Source organism: Athene noctua, chromosome 5 (assembly GCF_965140245.1).
Source record: "Athene noctua chromosome 5, bAthNoc1.hap1.1, whole genome shotgun sequence".
NCBI lineage: Eukaryota > Metazoa > Chordata > Aves > Strigiformes > Strigidae > Athene > Athene noctua.
Genome location: NC_134041.1, coordinates 57,207,220 through 57,232,491, shown reverse-complemented (window position 1 = coordinate 57,232,491; position 25,272 = coordinate 57,207,220). Strand labels below are relative to the sequence as shown.

At 39.1% G+C, this 25,272-nt stretch overlaps 1 protein-coding gene across 5 annotated transcripts in view; it reads right to left on the bottom strand.

The window, feature by feature from the left end:
• VTI1A (vesicle transport through interaction with t-SNAREs 1A) overlaps nt 1-25,272 on the bottom strand; it is a 286,743-nt gene that overhangs the window by 68,228 nt on the left and 193,243 nt on the right. Inside the window, exon 9 of one of the 5 annotated variants that reach the window (XM_074907750.1) lies at nt 1,796-1,817. The exons of the other annotated variants lie outside the window; for them this stretch is intronic. Within the exon in view, the coding sequence (XP_074763851.1) occupies nt 1,796-1,817 (22 nt within the window). Of the gene's footprint in view, nt 1-1,795; nt 1,818-25,272 lie in introns of those variants that run through there. 5 annotated transcript variants of the gene reach the window in all.

Sequence of the window (25,272 nt, the reverse complement as noted above, 5' to 3'; positions counted from 1 at the left end):
GATACTGTCATTTTCTTTGCTCATCACTTTGACCATTGTTACTCCTCTTTGCTGTGGTTTCCCTTTTTCTGTTATATAAACATAATCTACTTGCCTCTTCTTTCAAAGCATTCTCAGCCTAATCCCCTCCCAACCTATTCTCATTCATTTATTCCAGAGGGGAGAGCTCCCACCTCCAGTTAGCCCCTGACAGTAGGCTCCATCACCCATTTGTTACCTTTTCAAGCAAGGATCTTTGTGCTTTCTCCCCTGCTGCCCCCATGCTTGGGTAGAGCTCCTTGTTCATGTCCACAAAGCTGCCTCGTTATCCTCCTTCAAATCCCCTCTCAAGCCTCCTCTTAACTCTGATGCCAGAAAAAAAGCTTGACAATGGCTGTGCTGCTGCAATATTGAGTCCACTACCTATGAAGCCGACCTTCTTATTCACTCCTTGTGCTTCCCCATCTGCTTATATCCACCTGTTGTCTCCTGTCGTTGGGTTTAAAAGTTATCACAGGAGAAAGGGCTAAATCATCTTGAATTACTCTGCATTTGCTGAGAATGCATATTCCTGTTAGCTGACATGAGGCAACTTGTTACCCTGAGAAAATATCTGTATATGCCTCGGCCATCTGGATGTAAATTCTCTGGAGGGGGCAACTCTTTGCTCTGTATTTGTACGCTGCCTAATGGTCCTGGTCCTAACTATTTCCTAGCACAAAAAAAATTGCTGGAGATATAATAAGGATTATGTGTGCTCTTCTAGACACTTATTTGTGTGTGTTACCATAGCTTGAGAGCCTGAGTACATGGGCAGAAGACAGAAAGTTTACTGAACAGTTGAATGAAATAAGGATCACTCTCAAGAGTACTGAACATACAGCCCGTATTTAAATACAACTAATACACAGGCAAAATTCTGGTCTAATAAATATTTAGCAAGTTGGGTGATAGACATACAGAGCTACAAACTACCTGGTTACCCATCCATTAATACAGTTACCATGAGTTAAAAAAGCACAACTTTGATAGCAACATCATCTAACTCTATCAGGTTGCTATTTCCACTGCCTCCTCTCCCACCCTTGTTGAACAAATAATAGAGCAGCATCGCTCAGTCTAAACAGCTTCATAGGCAGGATTAAAACTTTTAGCTATGGTGACATTTTCTTATTTACAAAGCTAGGTTTTATTTTACAGATGAAATGTTTTTTAAGTGATGCTAACAGAAGTGGGTTGGTGCTGTACAGGACAGGGAAGACGACTTCTGAGTGGGGAAATAAAGTCTCTGAATTATTCAAAGTACAGGAAAGACATCTTTGATTGAAACAATCAACACAATTTGCAATCTGCCATTTAGTTAAAAAAAGAAAAAAAGAAGATATTTTTACTCTAAAAGCAAATATACAGAATTTAAAAGCAAAACTCTCAACCTTTAACTTTGTGCTTGCTCATTGTCCAAGGGTGAGGCTTGAACTAACCCTTGCCTAAAAATCCCATTTAGGAAAGTGTGGGATCAGTTTCTTCATTTAAAAAAAAAAAAAACAAAACCAAAACACTTTTACAAGTGGAAAAAATCCCACAGAGGCTGCAGGGTAATGTTTTTCATTAACCAGAACATACATTTTCAGAAGTAAAACTGCATGCTTTTTTCTGGCAATAATTAACAAATTATTGTATATCGTTTTTTTTAAAAATTACTCCCCAGATAATGACTTTTCTGTTTCTTTACACCAATGAATATTGCCAACCTGTTTGTTTTTAAGAACAAAGAGAGAAGCCCAAAGCCAATTGCTGCAAGCCATATTTCCAATCCCTATCTTCTGCATAGTTTTGAACTATAAAAAAGAAAATCTTGTTTCTAAACTTAATATAGAAAAATTAGCATGACCAAAACAGTTTCAAACCCCAATCTTCAAATGAAAGTGCAAAATGAATTTGAAACTGCGAATGAAGTAACATTTGTTTTAGTAAACAGCAATTTGTACAGATAAAGTTATTTACACAAGAGCTCACATTTTTTCCATCTGTATTATGTGACAAAATGGATCCAAAATTCAAGAAAAGTAAAATTGAATAAACAAGAGTATCGTATATTTAAAAATAAATTTATTTTATTACTCCACCTAATACTAAATCAGCACAATGCAACTGCCATTTTAAGGAAGTCTTACAAAGTTTGAATGAGCAAGTGTACTTCATTACAAAAGATAAAAGTTTCTTCTTCCCTACAGTGAATACAGGTAATTTCAGAAGCTGCAGCTTATAATTATTCACTGCTGAAAGGCTTTTAAAAGGTCCATATTGAAAACAGTGACCCCCAGCTTCCCCTCAGAATGAATGGAGGTAAAAATTGTCATTTTGCTGAAATGCTGGTTGATAACTGTTAGGCAAACATGCATTTCTTCATTACAGTGCGGTCTGCGGGTTCATTTAAATAACAATATCATCCAGCATAAAAGTCACAAAAGAATTATCTGGCAATTTCAATATGTTGAAATGTATTATTAGTGCTAACAATGAGCACCTCGAGTAAATAAATGAATGTCTTTTATTGGCAGCATTACTTCCGATTATTTAGCTTTATGGAATATCAAACTTTATAATTCAACGCCTTGGTCAAGAGTGGTTGCTTGTGTAACTTTTGAACTAGAATTGACATTTTTATATGTCTCTTCAATTTCCTCTTCCTTTCCCCACCGTTCCCAAGAAAGTAAAAAAAATACATTGTCCAAGCACAGGGAGCACTATTGTGTCCTTTTGTAAGATATTTAAAGAGCCACCTTCATACTGTCATTATTTTTCATAACAAAATAAACCCCAAATCTGGAAATTAGATTTTTTTGGTGAAAGATATCAACCCAGTATTTATAAACTATATCAACAGTATACAAAATGCATCAACAGTCTTTTCTGACCTGTAAATCTCACAGAAAAAAAATTAACATTTTAGAATCTATTGTTACAGAAATATCATGTCTATCTTGAGAGATTCCAACCCAGTTCATTATCATTAAGATACAAATTACATTACAAGAGGTGTACAGCCTCTGGTCTTGATATGGTGTCCAAAAAACACTCGATGACTGGCAAGTGCTCTGTTAGAAAGTGTTTCCACTGCATGTCTTCAAATGGAGCTGTGCTGGTTATCAGAGATCTCACTGCACTTGACTTTCCCAACTGCTTCTGCAGTTTTCAGGGTGGAAACTCAGCCTGGGTCCCTCACTCTCACATACACAGGGCTCATCCACACTCCAGACAGTTTTTCCCTCTCCACTGTTAGTAATCCAACCAGAACCAGTGTGGTACCCAGACATGACAAGCTCCGACGTGGTCCCTAACAACGTGGGTGACCTGTGATTTGATCACGGCCATGAATGGGGCTGTGACACTGACTGCAGAGCTCTTGCACAGCTCTTCATTCTGGTGATGCTCTGAGGGCTCTGCCACAAATTTCCCTGAGCTGCCTTTCAGATTCACTGTGCTCCTCTGCCATGCCAGCCCTTGGTCACTTCCCCTTGGCATGACATTTCTGTCCCCGTGGCAGAGCTGATGCCACGGAACGGTTGGCTCGGGTGTGTGCTGGCTGTTCAGCTTGTATCTCCAACAAAGGTTAAAGGCTTTGCACTGTCACTCCTTCACACCCATGATATCCACTTAAGAGAATACCCAAATATAAATCACCTCACATGAAAATGGAAGATTCGTTTGAGCCTAAAGAAAGAAAAACTTTTCCCAAAAGACAACAAAGACAATCAAGTCATACAGCACGACTCAGGCAAGCATATTTATACTATTAACACAAAGATGATCCTAGAAATGGATGGTGGCTGCTGAGATACGCTGAACCAGACAGCAGCTTTGAAACACAGATACACTAAAATGATCTTTTCTTTTCTACCAGAGTAGCAAGGATGCAGTTTGTAATTTAAGAAGACAAAATTTACTTGTTTTCATACGTCGGCAGGTAAAGAGAAATTCAGTTTAACGTTAGCTATACTGCTTCCATGACAATACATGGTCTGGTACAGTATCAACCTCAAATGCTTGAAGAGTTTATAATGACTAACAAGATAGAAGTCAGTCTTGTAATTAAGACAGCATATGACGATACCAAGCTGTGTAGTGCAGCTGACATGCTTGAGAGGTGGGCCCATGCGAACGTCATGAAGTTCAACAAGGCCAAGTACAAGGTCCTGCACATGGGTCAAGGCAATTCCATGCACATATACAGGCTGGGTGGTGAGTGGATTGTGAGCAGCCCCGCAGAGAAGGAGTTGGGGGTGTTAGTGGATGGAAAACTGAGTATGAGGCAGCCATGTGTGCTTGCAGCCCAGAAAGTCAACCATATCCTGGGCTGCATCAATACAAGGGTGTCCAGCAGGTCAAAGGAGGTGATCCTCCCCCTCTACTCCACTCTCTTAAGACGCCATCTGCAGTGCTGGGGCCCCCAAAATAAGCACGTCCAGAGAAGACCACAAAGATGTTCAGGGGGCTGGAGCACCTCCCTTATGAGGACAGGCTGAGAGAGTTGGGGTTGTTTAGCCTAGAGAAAACGAAAGGGAGACCTTATAACAGCCCTACAGTACTTAAAGGGGTCTACAGGAAAGATGGGGAGGGACTCTATCAGGGATTGTAGGGGTAGGATGAGGGGTAATGGTTTTAAAATGTGTAAGGGTAGATTTAGATTAGATAGAAGGAAGCGGTTCTCTTCTAGGGTGGTGAGGCCCTGGCACAGGTTTCCCAGAGAAGCTGTGGCTGCCCCCTCCCTGGCAGTGTTCAAGGCCAGGTTGGACGGGGCTTTGGGCAACCTGGGCTAGTGGAAGGTGTCCCTGCCCATGGCAGGGGGGTTGGGACTGGATGGTCTTTAAGGTCCCTTCCAACCCAAACCGTTCTACAATTCTACATTCAGATACGGGAAATCAAGGTTCAGTTCTCAATGTTGTAATGCATTCTCTGCATCACCTTTGGCAAGCTACAATCTGTACATCTGGACTGTACAGCAGAGAAAACACCACTCCTTTCTCCTGTTCTTTGTCTTGACAACCAAGATTATTAACTCATCAGTGCAGAGGATTTCTCTTAATTTGTGTTTATATGACAATTGTACAACATGGCCCTAATTTCAGATGGAGACTATGCACCACTATACTTCTAAATAAAACCTGGCTAGATTTCTTCAAGTCCACAGAGACAAATTACAGAAATTCATTTAAACAAATTGAGGAAGGGCTTGTATATGGGAAGATATAAAGGGACTGATCATGTGGTTAGCAAGGAGGAGTTTCTTGTGCTGTTAATCCAATTCCAGGGTGACTGCTGGGGATCTTTACTCAGTAAAGCCTTTAATTATGAAGAGAGTGTACACAGTACGGCTGAGGACAAAAACAATGAACAAGTGTCATGGTTAAGCTATCTTTGCTTTTATAATTGGCTCATTTCAAATGTCTAATAGAGAAGCCTACAAACTCAGAACCACTGGATCAGAAGCACTATATTGTATTTATACGGTAGGTCAATGCCATCAACATCCTGTAGCTAAAAGGGTATGTTCATCTGTGAAAGTATTTATAAAAATTACGTGAATGCTGCAAGGAGTAGATAGCAATGAATAGTAGTAGCCTGTGACGTCTTGAACATGTGATACTGAAAACCCAAAGAGCAATCTGGCACTTTCAAATGCTGGCACTAAATACGGCCGAGTAATGTGTTTCTACAGCTCTCATTCTACACATGTGTGATCTCACTCTCAGGTCTATAGCCAAATACAAGAAAAGAAATAAGGGGGAGCTGCAGAAACATGTGAGAAAGAAATACTAAATAGTAGACCATTCTCCTACCCCTGTTGCTATGTGGCACAGAGACAATGTCAGCAATGGAAATTCTGCTGCAGGCAGCCAAAAATTCAAAGAAAAGTAGAATCCAAGTAGCAACAGCCCTGCACAGCTCAAGAAGATCCTACAGCCAGATGTACAGCCTGTCTTAGGTTCCCTGCACAGGCAGGTCTGATCGAGCATGCCATCTTCTTTTCTTTCCTTTTTCTGTAAGCATAAAAATGGTTCATTGCTCCCGACTATAGCATATTTTTGATCTAATGTGCAAACTGCCAGGCAGTCCCACACTAGAGATCGATATCATCCAAATACTGCAAAGGATTCTGATAAAGTATTAACTTAGCGCTCTGACCAGTTACTAATGGAAGCTTTCTCAGTTATTATAACCATCATGTCAAAACTTGAGCCAAAGGAATTTACCCAGGCTCTGTCCAAGGAATATGACAAAGGAATGTAATACACATATGGCAAAGATTTAATGTATGTGATGACTGCTAGGCAAACTATGTTTTTATTGTCCAAGAAACAATGGCATATCCAAATCCAGTGTAAGTAAAGACTGCATAATGATGTTAGATCATTGTACTATCAGGGAAACACAGAAGAAAAATTTGTTGTAAATTTTGCCTCTCTGTGAACAAAGTAAATTGATACAGAGGACAAGCAGAACATCAGGAATCAAACTGCTTTTGGGAAGAGGGGGTGCTGGCATTTTTCTATTGGCAGTAATTTTCTAATGAACTGTTGACAATCACAGATGTTCTTACACCTCAAACAGCTGACGTTCTCAAAAATTCACCATGTGGCCAAGTGTCAAATTTTAACTGGCTTTTACCTGCTTTTGCGGTTCTGACTACTCAAAGTAAGCCAGTGGTTTATATTTTTGCTGTTGCTAGTTGCTGGCTAAATAAAATAGTTTTCACACAGGAGTAACGGTAGCTTGCCTTTGCCCTGTTGTGTAGGTAAACACTGCAATTTAAAACCAGAAGTAAAGCACACATGGAACAACAACAAAAAAGACATCTTGTAAATAGAAACGATAAAGGCAAGCAAATTTCCTAGCTGGAAAGAGAGATACCATTTTTCACCTAGTTCTTTAGAAGTATCATTAAAATGTGCACAAAATCACCAGTTTTCCACAGCCCTCTCCCTTTCTTCGTCACCAAAAAAGCCAATTAAAAATGGATTTGTAACCAATCTTCAAGTCATTAAATTTTCGCAGCAGCAATGATACAAGATTTAAGATAAAAAACCACATTAAGAATTAAAAACATGGGACCTGCTATGAGACAATCACAATTACCCATTTCTCCAAGTTACAGGGATCCTCCAGTCTTTGTGATGGGAAATGAGCATTTACTGAGAAAGCTACTAGAACGGGATGTAAAAGGATGTTTATAGTCACTGGTCTGGTTTGATTTCCTAAACCAAGTAAGAGTAAATTCAGAATTACCCTAGATTACATAAGAAGCCAATCTGGGTTAGTCTAAGAAATCCATTGGAGACTATTACTTTTTCCTAGCTGTCTCTAATCCAAGGATGAAATAACTGCCATACATCTTCCCTCCCACCACTTGAGGGCCTCCAAATGTTTTAGTGCCATCTGATTTTGATAGAAAACATAAATTGAACTTTTACATGGAACTTTTTAGAGGCTGTTTTATATGGGAACTACTCCAGCTTAAACAGTTATCTTTAACAAACACTGTTCTTGTTTGCTTATGCTAAAAGAACAGCAGTACACATAAACTGGTAACTCTTGATTCTTCTTTCTCAAATAAGGTGTTTCTGAACGTGATGACATCACCTGAAATATTCTGTCTTTTTATGACCTAGAAAAATGGCTGGTATTCTAAAAATGTGTTTATTTTAAAATTATATGTATTTGATAGTTTGACTTATTTTTAATCACCTAATAGAGAAGTGACGTGTTAATAATGACAACAGAAGTACCTGAATGTATCTTTCATTTACAGATTTCAAATCTAAGATCTCCCATTACTTTGTGAGAATTGTCACCTTGACTTCAAAAACCAGGAAAAAAATAGCAGAAAACACATTTCATATAGTGAAGAGAGAGAAAGAAATCCAGCCAGATTACATATTCCAGTCTGGTGTTTTATTGGTAGATGGCACAATCCAGTTCTCTGTTGCCAATTAATGCACATAAAAAGCAAAACAAAGAAATTAACTATAACGGGTACTTTAGAACAGTGGTTTGCACATGCCACAGTCCCAGTAACAATTATTTTGATGACTTCTACTATGTATTACAAGTGTGTATTACTTCTAATCTTGCAGATTAAACCACAACAGACTGACAAACTGTGGTTCCTCCTATATGGAGACACTGCACCTAGTGTCCTCCTTACATCAGCAGGACAATAAGGCAGAGGGGCTGTTGGCCCAGGACCTCTACTAAGATACCAAGACTGCCCAGAAGCTCAGTGTACCCCAGTGCCCAGAACTCCCACCTGATTAGCAGTTTGTGATGCATCACTCTTCAGGAGCATGGGAAGACCTGTAGCAAATGCACTCAAGCTTTTGTATTTAATTTGCTCTCTTCTGCATTCACAAAAAATGCATGGGAGCACTATAAAAATAGGTACACATTTTTGCATGTCACTGAGGTACCATGTCGTGGTACTCTCTAGGCTTAGACTAGATTTCTCTAAGATGGGACTGCACCACATAACTTACTGAATGATGATTTCCCCTGCTCTTGTGCAGAAAGCCTCTCTCTTCTGTGGTCTCTTCCAGTAAAAAGACAATCTCTCTTAGGATAGATTGCCTTGCTCATCCACCCTTCACCAAGCATTCTGTGCATTCTCCAGAACTTTATATTTTAAAGGACTGTGCTAAAACAACTGGCCTTTTGTTCTGTCTCAGGGGATGTTTTATTGTTGCAGACCCCAAACCTGTGTCAAGAAGCCAGAATGAATGGGATTTCAAAAGCTGCTCCGATCCTATTGTGCTATGAAGCATCTTTTGAAAAGAAGCCAGCCTGTCACTCACTCTGTATGGTTAGCACCTTCTCCCTTCTCAGAGAATTTCAATCCAAAATGGAGATAAGACAACAATGGAGAAGGTAAATTAGCCCAATATTCAAACTGAAAATTGCTGTCAGATATAGAAATACAGTGTACCTATGACTTCAAGGGGAATTTGTAGATTTTACAGAGCGCTCTGATATAATCCAGCATCACTGTATACATGTAAGTATTGTTCCTTCAGCACAGTTTGATAGATACGGCAAATAAAAAAATACACTTTGGACTAAAAAAAAATAAAAATCAGTTTTTTGAAAAAAAAACTCTTGTAAGACTTTCCTCAGATACCCCTAATATAAAAATCTCTCTGTCTCCTTCTTTGTCACATAGTTCCTTCCTTTTCCTCCTCACCTCATAAAAAGTAAATCATCCTCTAAAAAGCCAAGTAAAATTTTAAAGCAGTATTTTTTTTTTCTGGAGTCATGCAATGTTTGGCTCTGTTCCAAGTCTTATGCAGGAAATCTAGATAACATCTAAATGGCAATGACATTCTCGATGAAGAGAAGCTACTGTGTAGATCTCTCTCCTAAATGAAGTAATTCGATCATAAATGACCAAAAACTATACTGCCAATTTACCCAATACACTAAAGTGAGGAAAAGCTACTGAAGACTACCACCATGTGAGTCCTTAAGTCATAAGCACTATTTATCTTATGGTCTAGTGTGAGCTCCAGCCAAAGGCTTTTTTTGGTCAACCTTCTGAGTAGCCAGAAAAACCAGAGGTCACCACAGGGGTGTGGATGGACAGAAAGTGCTGACACATGTGATGGCAGATTACACTGGACCGACTGAAGCTGTATGCTGCTGGGCTCCTGGAGGTTACTGCCTTCACTGGAGAGGCGGCTGAATGGGAAACGAATCTACTTGTGAACAGCTGCACTTTACAGCCCAGTATTATACTGTACATTAAACCAATGTCAGGCTACATTAATATGGCAGATTATAAACAGTGATGGAGAAACAAATGCACATCCCATTCAGCTATCACCACAGTGGTTGTAGTAACTTCCCAAAGAAAGGCAGTATGTATAGGCATGAGGAGAAACTGCAACAGCCATGCTAGCTTAATTCGCTGTTGAATATGTCTGTAAACCCCAAACATAATGCATGAATAAACCTGGTTTCCTTGGTGAATTGAGCTGAGACACAGGGAAAAGAAATATTAAAAAAAAAAAAAAAAATCAGGAGTCAAACCAGGCACAGATTACAATCACATCAAGGTTTAAAATATGAAACAAATGATCAAGTACTCATTCCAAAGACTACAAATGTTGTATTTTCACTGTCTTCACTTCTTGAACAGAGGTGATCCAGAGACATGGAAATTATCAGTTGGGCAAGGAGGACTGCAGCAGGGATCCAGCCCAGAGACCAGCTTGAAGCTTTGAGGGATAACCTACCACCTGCCCTTCAAAGCCAGCGCTAGTAACAGTTCGAGAAGATGGACAGAACAGGTTAAGATGGACACACTGATTTGTGTAACAGGCTTGGGGCAGGGGGGAGGTGAGGGGCAGGAGTTATGTTTGGCATCTCAAAGATAACTAAGTCTAGAACCCTGGAAAACACATAGCATCTACACATGTAACATATAGGTGGAATTTAAGCACCTCTATTTAAGATGGAGAATTGCAGCTTTGGCAGGAGGGGTGGAAAGCAGTCCCTACCCAGCCTCTCCTTAACCTGGCTCCTATTCTTAGCTCAGATTCATGAATCCCATGATTGGAAGCAGGTCCCTAAAAGACAGGAGTGGCAAATTTCCTCTGCATGACCAGGACTTAAATGTCCACCATTAACCAAGGGTAAACAGTATGGCCAGATAAAACCTTTTGAAAGCAGAGTGTCAGTAAGCACACTTAAACATACTGACATATATACAGTATTTTTCTAGTAGCATATTTAATGGACTCCAACCTTCCTAAACTTTTGAATTTATGGAAGCTTTGCCAATGGTGAAATATCACTAGAAATTTTATATAATTAGGGCCAAACACAAGAAAAAATAAAGACTTAAAGCTGAAACTATCCATGAAATCACAAGTGCTTGCTTTACTTAGATTGTAGAACTATATTTGTAATGATGCCAGAACAGTATAACTAGACACATTCAAAGAGTAAAGAACAAAAAATAACTGGTTAAATGCTAAGCAACAGCCTAAAAATACTATCATTACATTAAGAAAATGGGTTTTCCTAGAACATTAAAACTACTCATTAAATGAAAAAAATAATAATTGGTACTACTGAATTGTGACACTTCATAACCTGTGCAGGAAAGCAGCAAATGAGACATAGGGAAAAAATCACTGGAAGCAGGATTTAATGTGTACTGTAATATCATAGTCAACTACAGTCTAGAAAACCAGAGAGAGGCAGATAATAATGGTAAGGTTCTTAAAACCATGAAGGGAAGGAACACCTGAACCGTGACTGAAATTTATGTTCTCAACCTACCTGATTGGTATATAGTACTGCAGGACAACGTTCCCCAGGAGCCGTATCATATCAACACACGAACTCATGAGCTTAAAGTTAGTGCTTCTTCTTTAACCTTAATGTTCTTGCACAGTTAAACATTCTCAGCCATGTGGAAGAAGAAAGGGGAAGGGTAGGGAATTAAACACCAGCCCTACTCTTTGCTACTGTTGTCTTTCCCACAGTTAATTCTCTTGATTTCACTGTCACTAAGCTTGTAGAAAATTGAGAACAAGCCCAGCTGATCACAGCAGTTATTAAATTCTGAATACGAATATATACTTTAGTGAGGGACAGGCTGGAAACAGCATGGGCCAAATACAACTTGGGTGGAACTGGTAAGAGACCAGTTTAAGAATCGCTTCAGCTCCTGATGGCCAGAGTCCTCTGCTAGTATCTGCAGCACTTTGGAAGAGGTGAAACAGAACAAGGCAGCAGAGTTTACATTGGACCTCTCAACTTTGCTCCACTCAGAAGAGACGAGAGCAGGACAGTTGCTCCAGGCTATGAGATCTGCAGTTTCTGCAGCCACAGAACATCCTGTGGCCTCTCTCTCTCCCTGGGAGACTATGCACAACCTGAAGCTGGTCAGATTGAAGGACTCACTGATCAGATGCATACACAAGTCATAGAATGCTAATGCTTGTGTCTCCATAAGAATCTTTTTCTGGCATTGCTATGCTAGCTAGGCATAAGAAAGACAAAACCAAACCAAATCCTGCCAACATTATTTTTCCAGCAAACCTTCCAGAGTTATGTAGCAGTAGTGACGGAAACACACTATTGTTGGCTCAGCTAATGTCATCCAGATAAATGGTGTAGCTATGCCAGGGATAACAGACCAAGTCTGGCACTGACCTTGATTTAGGTTGGTGCCAATTACAATGAGTTACAACACCTTCTGAAATAAAATATGGCAACAGATCCACCAAAGGCTCCCTGTGAGTGAGATATACTAGTAGAAAAAACTCCTCAGGCAAGCATGCAATATATCACCTATAGGGTGCTTCAGTGAAATGACAATACCAGAATGACTGCCGGAGTGGAGAGATGGTGTTGTTGAACCTAGACTGGAATGAGGGTGACACAGCTTGAGAAACAGGCTGTTGACCAAGCAAAGGGAAATGTCAGCTTGACAACAAGGTAAATTGGGAACGATTGTAGACTCTTTTTATCTAGATCTGCATGGCAAAGCCACTGTGGTTTTGACAATAACCATCAATTTACAGGCCTGCTACAATATTTGTATCATCATCTTCCATTGAGACACTAAATTAATTCATATTTATTTTTTTAATTACTCAGGGCAGCATGTTACACAGGCAGTAATAATGCTTGAAGTAGCACAAGGTTGTGCTATCAATGGCTCAAGTTAATATTACTAGGACAAAACAAAAATTCCATTAAAAAGAGAGCATATTCAGCACTGAGCACAGAAGAGTATTTACATTCTAAATCTTATTAATAAACACTCCAGTGTAGTGAGAAAACAAATAGATATTAGCCTGACATATTTAAGTACTGAGTCTGATACTGACGAGCCGGCATTAGCTGTCATAATCGATGGGAATTGTTTACACAGACTCCATTCCTTTGGTTACGCAAACAGATCCCAGGTAAACACTAGACCAAACACATTGGTGCATGGCCCCATTCCAGGCTACTCAGAAACGCGAGATAGTTCCAGTCTCAATGACAGCATCACCCCATGGCCAGAGCTCGCAAAGCAGGAATGAGGCAACCGACTGAAATTCCTCATCAGGACACATATGTGACATTGGACAAGTTGCTTTCACTCAGAAGGAATTTTTTCCATTCCTCTATAGTCTATTTTTCTCCCACGGCTCTTTAAGAATTATGGCAGAAAGTGAGAAGATGAGTGTTCTTAATTAGTGCTATGGAAAAATCCTATAGAATTCTGTAACTGGGGTGAGGATGGGTTGGATTTTTACCTAAGATGACAGAAAACAAATTTCTGCAATGGAAACTCAGAGGATGATTCAAAGCCTTACAGAAAGAGTACTCACTTTCACTAAATTTGAATAGAGTTTTGAGAAAAAGCTTCAGAGCCCTGCTGACACCAGATTTTTTTACCCAAATTAACTTTCTTTTTAGCGGAGAAAAATATTTCTCCCAGTATCATCATCTAGAATCTATAATTTTCTCATGTCCCATTAAATACCTTTTTATAATCTCCCTGTTCTTTTTTAATATTAATGTAATGTATATATCCAGTTATTTTATAAACTTTGTCAGCATATGACATGATTCTAGTGCTCATAAAACTAAGGCTGACTTCATTATATTTTACTTCAGGATAGTTATCAGGAGAACACTGTCTGATTCTGAAGAAAGAAAACATGCTTTCTTCATGCATTAGTATGTTATCAATTTATGATACCTAAATAAACTTTACTAGGATGAAAACATTTACTATACACTCATAAAATGGACCCATTGCTGAAGCTCCCAATGTTTGTTTGACATTTTACAGCTGATGGGCAAGGATACTACTAAAGAGCAATTATGTGGTTGAAATGGAGTTTCATAGTTTACAGACAAATTTAAGATAAACATTCAAAGTAGACTCTGGATTTTGTACATGAAAATGCATCAGCTACCCAGTTGAGCCATATCCTTATAAAATCTACCCAGGGTAACATTGTCACATTTAAATCACATTAATACTGTTAATTTGTTAATTTAGCTCATTTTTGAGTAAGAATGGGTCAAACCAATTTGATCTGTTGTTTACCAGAGCCATAGAGCTCATTAGTAGTACCAGCAAACAATTATCACAGCGTGGTGAAAGTTAGCCCAAGTGGAAATGTAAAAGCATGACAGGAAGAGTCAGTCATTTCTCAAGAATGAGTTTTCACAACACTGGTCTACAGTCCACATCAAAGTTAACACAACAAACTTCATTTGATAATTTAAAAAAGGTTTAGTTGAGAATCTGGAGAATTTTAAACCTCCTGAAAGGGAAGGCCAGTGAAAAAAAGCTTCCTCCCCCAGTTCTGTCAATTCTTCTCATTCAGACCTGCAACGTTCAGCTTGAGCTGCTAAGTGCACGACCTCTTTAAAGCAAAGCCACTGTGCTAGGCTTTCCTATAAAGAAACTCAGCTGAGAACAGACAACTCTCTTCACAAACTACAGCATGTCTGAAGCGAGGTTGCAAGTACTACAAGAGAATGTGTTAACCACCATCTCACTGGCCTCCATCATCCTTTCCCTATCACCCATACTTTAAAGAGCCTTTTCATAATTTATTGTCTGGAAGGCAAAATATTTAATGCTAATGTATTCAGGAATAGTATGCAGGAGGTTCGTAGGTTCAACAATCCATTTCTTGCCTTATCTGATAAAAGCATTTTGACTGTTTAATAATAACAAAAAAGTCCCCATTTAAAATCTCTGGCAGAAGATATTTGTTTTAATTAGGAAGCTGTTGATTAATTTAACCCTGTGCAAGCACCATATTTAGCTATCATTAAATTGAAAAATACCTAAGAGTAAATAACATGGCATCTTTTAAGAACTTTCTTCTAAAAGCTTTTAAGAACTTGTGTTCACTGATTTCTGTCATGATAATAGAAATGCATACTTGCTTCATCAAACAATTGAAATATCAGAGCAGTTACCTTGCATGAGAAAGGTGTTTCTACCTCCTTTCTGGGATGCATCAAAATGTGCTTGAACTACTCATTAGAGAACCTGATGAGGATCAACACTCTACAGTGCAGCTCCTGAGGGTCTGTCACAAACCTGTTAGGTCTCTTGAGGACCTTGGCTTGTCTGTTTACAAAATTGGCAGGGCATTTTTTATTGTGTTCTCACCTCATGCACTTGTCAGTTTATTTTGGGGAATAAAATTTGTTTCAAGCCTTGAATTACACAGATTACAATGAAATATTTCTTAAAACTCTTAGGTGACTAGCTGTTGAACAAAGAATCCTCTGGTTTCTTAAGAGTACTTCATGATGTGCAATGGCTAAGAAATATATGTATCAATAAAACTTTTAAATTGTCATTATATTAGTGACTACATCTCTTGAGGACAGAATTATGAAAAGCACTGTTGTTTTCCTATGTACAAGAAGTTTTATTTCAGCTGTCTGCTAAATATAACTAGCTAAAACCGAGGTCCATCACTTTTACTCTGTATATTTCCTTACTTCCCAAGGAGTCAATTAAGCCAATGGAACCATTCACAGAACAAGGATGTCGGAATTCAGCCTCTAAATCAGTCTAGTAACTGGTTAAATTGTGCTTACTTAGGAAATGGTTAGAAAGCAATTCCAAGTTATAGCATAAATAGAGCAAAAGCTCCACAGCCAGACAGAAATCTCGGACTGCTCCAGCAATTAGGGAAAGTTAAGTCCCAGTTTTGCTCTAGTTTCTAAGGAGAGCTTTGGGCTATGTTAGGTGCATTATATACAAAATGGAGTGCTTCCCCCTATCTTTCCCCAAAATAAAGCCGTATTAGTCATAGTACAAATCCTTAATTTAATGAGATCTTTAATCTTGCAGAAATTAGAAGCATCTTCATCTTCTAATTCATTACTTACTTGTCTCTTAAAAGGAGGCCAAATTTCTTTTGAAGGACAAAAGATGGATATTTTTTTAACTTGCAAATAATAAAGACATTTCTTGTGCTTATTTAAACCAAAACCTAGCAGAAAAGGTCTTTGAGAGCAGAGCAGTTCTGGAGACAGCTTGGCACTAGCCTAGTAGTAAGAAAAGGTGAGAGGAATGTGAACCAAACTACAGGTGCTAGGAGAAAAAACACTTAATGCTATACATGTTAAATGAGTCCACAAAGGCCTTTGAGAACCATGTACTACAGAATTAAGGGGCCTCAAAGCTTCCCATTGAGATATCTCAGATTTCACTACTGTAAGAACTTGCCATTACAAAACACAACCAGACCCCAGTATCACCTCACAGTGCATCCTGATGCTGATTACATGCCATACCCTAAACTTTATTAGAGAAACAATGGCGTTTGAAACCAATACTCAAGGGCAGTCTTAAGCTTTTTAGCTATCATGAGCTACAAGACCTTAAGTGGTTCTACAGTTTCCTCTCCAAGGCAATAACATAACATCCCCCAAAGGCTTCTGGCATTGCAGAGGAAAGTGTGTGGGCCTTTCTGGCCAGAGTTCAGCACTGCGAGAAGGACAGCAGGGCACGCACGGATCCTGCTGCGAGAGGCATCAGGTGAGGTGCAGAACCCACCTGGGAGTAAATTAGTTAACTCCCTACAAAACTCAAAAGGTACAGGAAGATTCTAAGCAGTTTCATGGAAAGTAAAAGCTTTCAGAGAGAAAAGAGAGCTATGACAAAGCACACACGCGCTGCCGTATGTGACTAGAAGTGTGTGCATCTGTTCAGGGGAAGTCTCAAAAATAACAAACTGCTTAGAGCAGTTGCAACATTTAGGACCTAGAGATCACTGCTCAGTCTCAAAACATCTCATGGACAATAAGCATCTATCATCAAGCTGTCAGTTCAAAACACTGTGGATTATGTGGTTGTGGGTCACCAGTTGTCCACAAGAACAGCTGGGGAACTTGATCAAGTTGCCTTCACTGTATTAAAATACTGCAACAACAGGCTAGTTTTCTCTGCAGGTATGATACAGAATACAAAGTCACATTCTTCAAAGTTACCTCCAGCCTTGTGTGAAGGATAGCTGTGCAGAAGTATATCAGAAACAGTTCTGGAGTGTCTATTCAACCCTTGATCCCTTGAGACACCAAGTTATGCCATCCATAGACTGGCAGAGAGTAAAAGGGAAGGAAGGGTACTAACAGAGGGACTCAAGGATGATGGTCTGCACAAAAGACCAACAATACGGAAGCCTCTCCAGGAATAAAATACTTTCCCATGTTCCTTTCCATTCCTCTTTGTCATTAATCCTTTCCATAGGTAGCTTACTACTGAACCTTTTTACATAAATACAATTACCAAGTTAAATCAAAACAGGATGGTAATGGAAATGTGTGGAATCCTTGTAAATGCAGTATGACAGCTTACATTTTATGACATAAATTAATTAAAACATGCTTATTTTGTTTCCAGAACAGCATTTGAACTCAATGAAATAATATATTTCATGGACATCAACAGGGAGAGAATGGGAAACAATCTATCACATTGCCAACCTAGAGAAACATCATGTGTATCCACCAACACAGACAAAACCATAGACACAGCTGGGTGGGGTGCAAAATTACAATTTTGATCACTCATGAGAAATTTCTAGAGTCAGCAGTTGATGGTCTGAGAAAAGCATGAAAAGCCAGAGACTAAAGACATGCTGCATTTTCACAGGAAAGCCCATCAAAACCGAACAGGTAATTCTGAAGTTTCCGATTTTTTGTTACTCTAGGATGCAATTTCTCCTTCAGTCTTGGTTCTGTACATTAGATCTCAGTAAAGTGGTTCCCAGGAGAACATCATTTCAGGCATCCAAAACAAGCCCTTTTTATATGTGGCAAAATAAAAGCATGAAAGTCTCAAAAACCACAATTAACATTTTTAATTAGCCCTGTTTTTCAAAAATCTGATTTGTATCTTGTATCGTATTTAGGCAATAACTTGCTGGCCACAGATGTTGCTCAAAATCAGAAGCAGAAGTTCTTTTTATTAGGGATTTTTAATAAGGAAGACTCATATCTAGAACAGAATAAGATAACAAAATTCTACAAAAGTGTATGTTTAATAAATTTAATATGTAGTCCTATTACCAGGAAAAGCAGTAATTTTCTGTTGTTTCATAATGCCATAACCTTCTGATAAAGATCCCAGTTTTGTACACAATCTATTTCAGTTTCTCCATATGGTTTAAATATAAGACAGAAGGTCAAAACACAACCTTAAATATTTAAACTGGTCAATGACAGTCATACTGTCAATGAATTATCTCAAGTTTACTGTTAAATATGGATAGCCTTTGAGGTAACCTCAAGTACATGTCATGGCTTTCTAATGAGTTATTAAGCTATGAAATATTTCTGAATTTTAAGCAAGACTAAGGAGTAGAACCCAAGTAAAATGAATTAAAAGGATAATAATTATGCAACATCTTGAGATGTACGAGTCACACTATGCATATATCAAAAAATACATTAATAAACTGAACATATTAATAAAAAGCTAAGACTGGCCCTTCAAGACCTCAACACTAATTGGAAAGGATTTAGACAGCACATCTTGAATAACTTCCATTAACAGTTTTGGTAAGTCACTTTTCAACTATCTAAAACTGGAATAACTTATTCTTAAACTATACAGTTCATCTACTGTATTATCATTTGTGAAAGATCAGTGAAACATCATTAAACAGTTTGAGTAATGAAGCAATTGTCTAATTGCCCCAACTTGAATCTTATTTCTGATGAACTTAAATGATTAACCATGAACTGGTTTCTAGATTTTAAGCACCACAGTTCAATTAAAGGCCAATGATTATCATCATCCCTGAGATAATTCACTTTGAACTCTGAAAAATTCTTTCAAAAAGGGTGACGTTTAAGCAGATTTTATTTTTAATGAAGAGGCAAGCTTCAGAGCCAGAAGGTAGCTGTTATGCCATTGTACCTAGAAGGGTACGGAGCCCACACAACACTTCAGTAACTCTGTGATCTGCTGTGGTACCATCCTGCAGAACAAAGAGAGATTATTGCAGCAGAAACAACTACCGGGCCTCCCATTTGGCAACTGACAAGTTGCTTCTGGGTCTGTCAAGTAACAGTCAGTTATTCAAAGTGTTTTTACAAAAGCATGGGTACATATATGCACATCTAGAGTCCATGCATCAGGAAGCTGGACAGCCATAAACAAAAGAACTTTGCTCAGGTAAAATTCCTGCTGAGCTGTGAGACTGACTCCTGACCCACACCCTGACTGCAACGCCCAGTGTCATGTCAGGGTTTACCCAAACAATTACGTGAGGATAAGCCCAAGCCAAGGTAACAGTAACCTGGAAGCTTATGACATCCACTCTTTTAATTGGTCCCAGGCTGTACTTCATGGTCTAGATTAATTTCTGTGATTCTCTGGTATTTGCACTCTTTGGGATTTTCATCTGCTGCCAGCTTGGAGCTAGAGAAACTCTCGGTGAGGCTTCTGCTCAGTTTTATTTTCAGCTTCTCAGAGCAGAGCACACAACGTTTTGGGCATGTACCTGCCAACTATACAGACTGTGGCTGCACCTCAGAAAGCAGCTTCCAGGGAGAGGGAAGAAGGAGACTCCAGAGCAAACTCATCAGCTGTATCACTCACTGTGTGGGAGGGAGACCAGGAAACCCTAAAACTAATTCCCTAAAACTGAACATTTAACCATCAGGCTACTCTGGAATGGGTCTCTCATAGCTCTCCTGTTGGAAACGTTCAGATTTGAACAAAAAAGCCTATCTTGCATGTGCCATGAGAGTAGCCATGAGGCTACAGTTAGTTGCTATTATTTTCTGTGATGACATAAACAGCACACTCAATTTGGGAACCCTTAGATTACAGCATTTGCTGAGACTTATGAAACTCGGAGTCCAGATGCTGATCTAAATATAAAAAATGTATATGGGAGCTGGATTTTCCGTAACTCATGGAAGTGTTCTAACCAGCGCATTATATGATATTTGGGGGCACAGAGAAGGCCACGAGGGAAAGGAAGAAAGCATGCACATCTTTGTGAAAATGCAAATGTTTTTTAGGAGGGAAAACTGTTTACCTCCAATGAGTATTTGACGAACTGTACCAAGACTAAACTGTAGTCAAAGGGTAAGTAACCAGTGCTCTTTTAAATCAGCAATTTATGATAATTAAAGCTATTCATTATATCTTTTTGTATTGCTTATAAATGGAGTAGGCTTAACTGTATTCTTAAAAATATGATACCCTCAAGTATGTATCTGGGCTGCATCAAAAGAAACATGACCAGCAAGTTGACTACTGCAAGTTGACTACAGCAAGTCTACTCTGCTCTGGTGAGACCCCACCTGGAGTACTGCATTCGGGTCTGGGGCCCCCAACATAAGAAGGGCATGGACCTGCTGGAGTGAGTCCAGAGGAGGCCACAAAGATGATCAGGGGGCTGGAGCACCTCCCTTATGAGGACAGGCTGAGAGAGTTGGGGGTGTTAAGCCTGGAGAATAGAAGGCTCCAGGGACACCTCAGCATCCTTCCAGTACTTAAAGGGGGCCTACAAGAAAGCTGGAGAGACTTTTTACAAGGGCATGTAGTGATAGGACAAGGGTCAAGGGCTTTAAATGAAAGAGGGTAGATTTATATCAGGTGCAAAGAAGTTGTTTACTGTGAGGGTGGTGAGGCATTGGAGCAGGTTACGCAGAGAAGCTGTGGCTGCCCCCGCCCTGGAAGTGTTCAAGGCCAGGTTGGACGGGGCTTGGAGCAACCTGGTCTAGTGGCCATGGAAGGGGGGGTTGGAACCAGATGATCTTTAAGGTCCCTTCCAATCCAAACCATTCTATGATCCTGTGTTTTTGGAAATATTTGCTGAGATCAGCCACTCGTCTGTTTCTGTAGCTACCAGAACTTAACCCACTCATACAAAATATCCAGACCACAAGAACATAATACCACCCTTAGGAATGACACATTTGGTAATATCCAACTAATGTCATTCTTCTGATAAATTTCTGAGTGCTTTTTTTCAAAGCTGCAATGCCCTCTTCTTTATAAATCTGGTAAGAAACAATAACAATTTCAGAACAACTGCAAGTATCTGAGAACACCTCAGGTCATTTCAGAAGATGCAGGTAAGGAGAACACTCTGTGATAGGGACATATAAATAGAGATAGGACACAGCATTTCCCAGTGAGCACCTCATAGAGTGAAAGTGCCCACGTATGGGAGAGTGAGGGTGGAAGAGAACAGCACCCTGTTGTGATGGCATCGCACTGGGTCAGGAGTGCTGCCATGAGGCACATTCAGACCTTTGTATTTGTTCATAAGCAAGAGCCCTGTCATAACAATAGTAGAAGTCAATCTTGATTTGATGAAATCTACATTAAGGCGCAGTATCAGAGATTCAGCTTTTCCCTTTAATCCCCCTGCAACACAAAGTGTATTACAAATCTGCTACAGGAATCACTTCATCCAACATAGATATGCAGAAGTCTCAAGGGCAGAAAGTGGCAGCTGTTCAACACATTCACTCATAGAAACATTGCTCACCCTCAGTATTTGTTTTGCTATTGTTACACAGTTATGTTAGTGGTGAAAATGTCTGAAATATTTGTTTGTTTTCAGAAACAATCCTATAATGGCATTTTTCTGCTGCACATAATGCTTTGTGAACTGCAGATTAATGAGTAAAACAAGTGGTTAAAGATACCTTTTAAATATCATTCCTTTCTCTACTTATTTTATAGCTCAAGAGCCATGTGTCTCTCTTTAACATGTGATTTGCAATGTAATACTCCATGAGCTTCCATATCTGTCTTGTATAATAGTTTCAAATAAAATTTGGCTCTCTGTATATCTTAACCTTGGGAACAGGACTCTTAAAATCCTAGAGGCCAAATACCAATATCCCTATAGGATTATCATGCACATCTGCATTTCTGGAAAGATGATATTTTTAAGGGAAAAGCTTTCAATTAAACGCTCCTCCAGAAACCATTGTTTTGCCCAGCTCTTTCTTGTTCCTCTCCTGGTAAGGGGCACAACACAGGGCAAACCTTTGCCATACTACAATTTCATCTGGTAGATGCCCTAAGAATAAATATTTGTATTAAGTTTTATTTTTGTTTAAATCTCTAGGTTTCTAGAGTTGAGGTACAGTTGCCCTGAGAGTTTGTGTTATAGCAAGAGGACTGGAGCAACTCCCTCATATCCCCACCTGAGACTCAATCTTACACTGTCATTTGCAGGCAGAAAGTTGCTAGCAACCCACTTGAACTGTGAATGAAGCTGCAAATGCCAGAATTTAGTCAGACTTTACATTTTTGCTTTCAGTCAAAGTGCTTAAGGCACTGGGTAGCAGACACTGCAGATTCAGATGTAAGAACGTTTCCTTTTTAACCTCCTTTTATAAGCTCATTGCCCAAAGTTTCTTGAAAGTTGCCCTTTTGAGAAGGAAATTTCTCATTTTTGGTTTTAACTAGGTGATCTGCTTGCTTGGCTTTTTGTTTGCTTGTTTGTTTGGGGTGTTTTTATATTTGAATGAACACAGTTCAGCTATTTCAACAAGCAAAATGATAAACATTAAACATTCCTTTAAATATACTATGATTTTCTTTAGTTGATTTTTGAAGCTGAAATGGAAGAGGGGTTAACAGCTAAAATCCAGAATGAAAACTGAGAATTCTTACCAAGAAAAAGGGGCCGGGCTTGTCTTGGAGAGAAAATATTCTGGTTTCAACAAGACACATGAGCCCAAGCAAACCGAGTACTGACCACATGCAGTAGATTTTTTTGTTTGTGTTTTTGCTGAACTAAGAAAGGATGCACCCAAGGGAGAGATTAACAGACTGAGGCTACTCAGTTCACAATGTTTGTTGTCCAAGTCACAGAGCAACAAAGACAAAATGCCAGAAAGTCCAAATATTCTAAACCCTATTGATTTTAACTTATTTCATGCTTCACAAAAAAGGAAAAAGATAGAAATAGACAGAAAAAGATAAACTGTGAGACTGAAAGACCAGGAAGAGTGAAAATACAGCTTCTGATGTGCGTACCATTTATTAAACACCAACCTTCTCCAGCATTCCTCCCCCCCCCCCCCCCCTTAAAAAAAACTATAAAGAGCATAAATTTAGAAAGGGAAACACTCTAAAACTCAACATGCTTTTCTTACCCTACCAGACTCACATAAACTATCTTTTTTAATAGGTCTTAACATAGTGTTTAGGGTTCTCCCCACTCCCCAAAGATCAAGATTACTCTCTGTGGTTTTGAGATGTCAGTCCTTAGCACAATAAATCATTGTTCTACTCCAGCAAGATGTTATGCCAGTACATATTACTGAGTCCTCCATCGGACATAAAAAACAACAACAAGACCAAAACCAACTGAAGGGTGGGATTTTCAGAAGCATTCAGCATTGGTCAAATTTTACACCCAATGAAGTCAGAGGTAATTTAAAGCAAAAATAAAAACAAACAACCAAACAACCAAACAACCATAACATTCTCTTGCACCGTATCATAACAAGTAGTAGACTGAACAAAAAGTCTAGTGATCAAGGTTCAAATGTTGATATTCTCAAACAAAAGTCACTTGGCATGAAATATTAGTGGAACATAAGCAGAGTACTGATCGCTGAGGGCAGACTGCACAACATCTCCAAGCATCACTTTCCTAACAGTATTGAGGATAGTATTGTTTTAGCGGTCCTAGTGTGAGGGCACTCTGGAGAGATTACACAATAGCTGAAATGTTCTTGTGACATAAAACTGGGACCTGGAATGAGTATTTACCCCTTCGGATTTCATGTATTGAAGGTGGCTGATGCAGCGTGCTTCAGTATTAGAAAAAAGACTTCTTTCTCATCCTAACATGTGAGTAAAATAGAAGGAAAGTTCACAAGCAATATCTGTGGTGTCACAGAGATGACTACATAGTCCCATGAGATAATGTCAACTTGTCCTCCAGAATCCAGATAAATTCAAGGTATTAAAGAAAAAAACTGCTACAGAAACATGCAAAACCTAGGTATGAAGACTACGTTGCACTTAGAAGAACCATGTTTCACTATAGTTGCGTAATGAATTAGAAAATAAATCCAAAGATAATGTCATTCTTCAGCTTTTAGACAGCTACAAAGCACATAGGCCTTTTTACTTGAGTTGTAGCTAGGAAAAAGCCATTAAAAAAGAATTGTAAAGAAATGTCTTGCATGCAAAAGATTGAGTCCAGTGTTACTTTGTTTGCAGTTCTCCTAAGTATGGGGAGTAAATGAAATGCAGATCTGTAAATTCAAGATCATTACAATGCTACAAAGTCTAAGGCACTCAAATCACCTTCAGATGTTGTTGCTGTTAAAATTAACAATAACAGGAACACAGTTGCTAATGTTAGGATACCAGACTCAGAAGTCTAGTCTATGAAAGAGGTTTGCCACTACAACAGTATAACTATTTTGGCATGAGCTTCTACCGGAGTTGCAACTTACCAGCAGAAAAAAGTGCTTTTGTTGCTAGAGCTTATACCCTCCCCAAGCAAAATAGAATATACTGGCCAAAGCGCTTTTTTTCCTGGTACAACCATGTCTATACTAGGGCTTTTGCCAATACACACATGCAGCCAAAAATCACACCTTCAACTGACATTACTATACTGGCAAGTGTTTCCAGCACTGGCCTTAAAGCAGTTATTTGTTCAATCATTGCTTTCCACAATCACCCCTCACCCTAAAAATACCGTATTTCTTCACAGGTAGAAAGCTGGGAAAAAAATGGTCTATCAGCTTAGGTCTTGTTCAGCTGTTTCTTATATAAGGCAAGGATTTTTCTTTTGCCTTCACAAAAGTTGAAATTTCCCCCTTACAAAACCAGAATAAAACATTCTCGGAGGGGGGAGTGTGAATCTTTAACCCCACAGCAGAACAAACAAACAAAAGTTCAGGTCAGCCCTTGCTCATCTTGCAACAGGGGCAGAGAGACAGAGAAAGAACAGAATTCTCTCAATACTAATGACTGCTGTTGCCATTCTCTACATACCAAAGTGAATACAGTCCATCAGCTTTAAAAGTGCTATTTCTCTTTTTATTGCTGCATCTGACTTCCCAGCTAAAGCAGATTCTTCTATAAACAAAAAGTTGAACAATTTTCACTCTTAAAGTATCACATCCCACACAAAGCTCACACAGAAAGTGGTACTTTCAAGGGGACACAATTAGTCCAAAATCAGGGGGTGAGGGGACAGAGAAAGGAGGAAAGAAACACAAAACCTCAGGCTGCCCTCCATG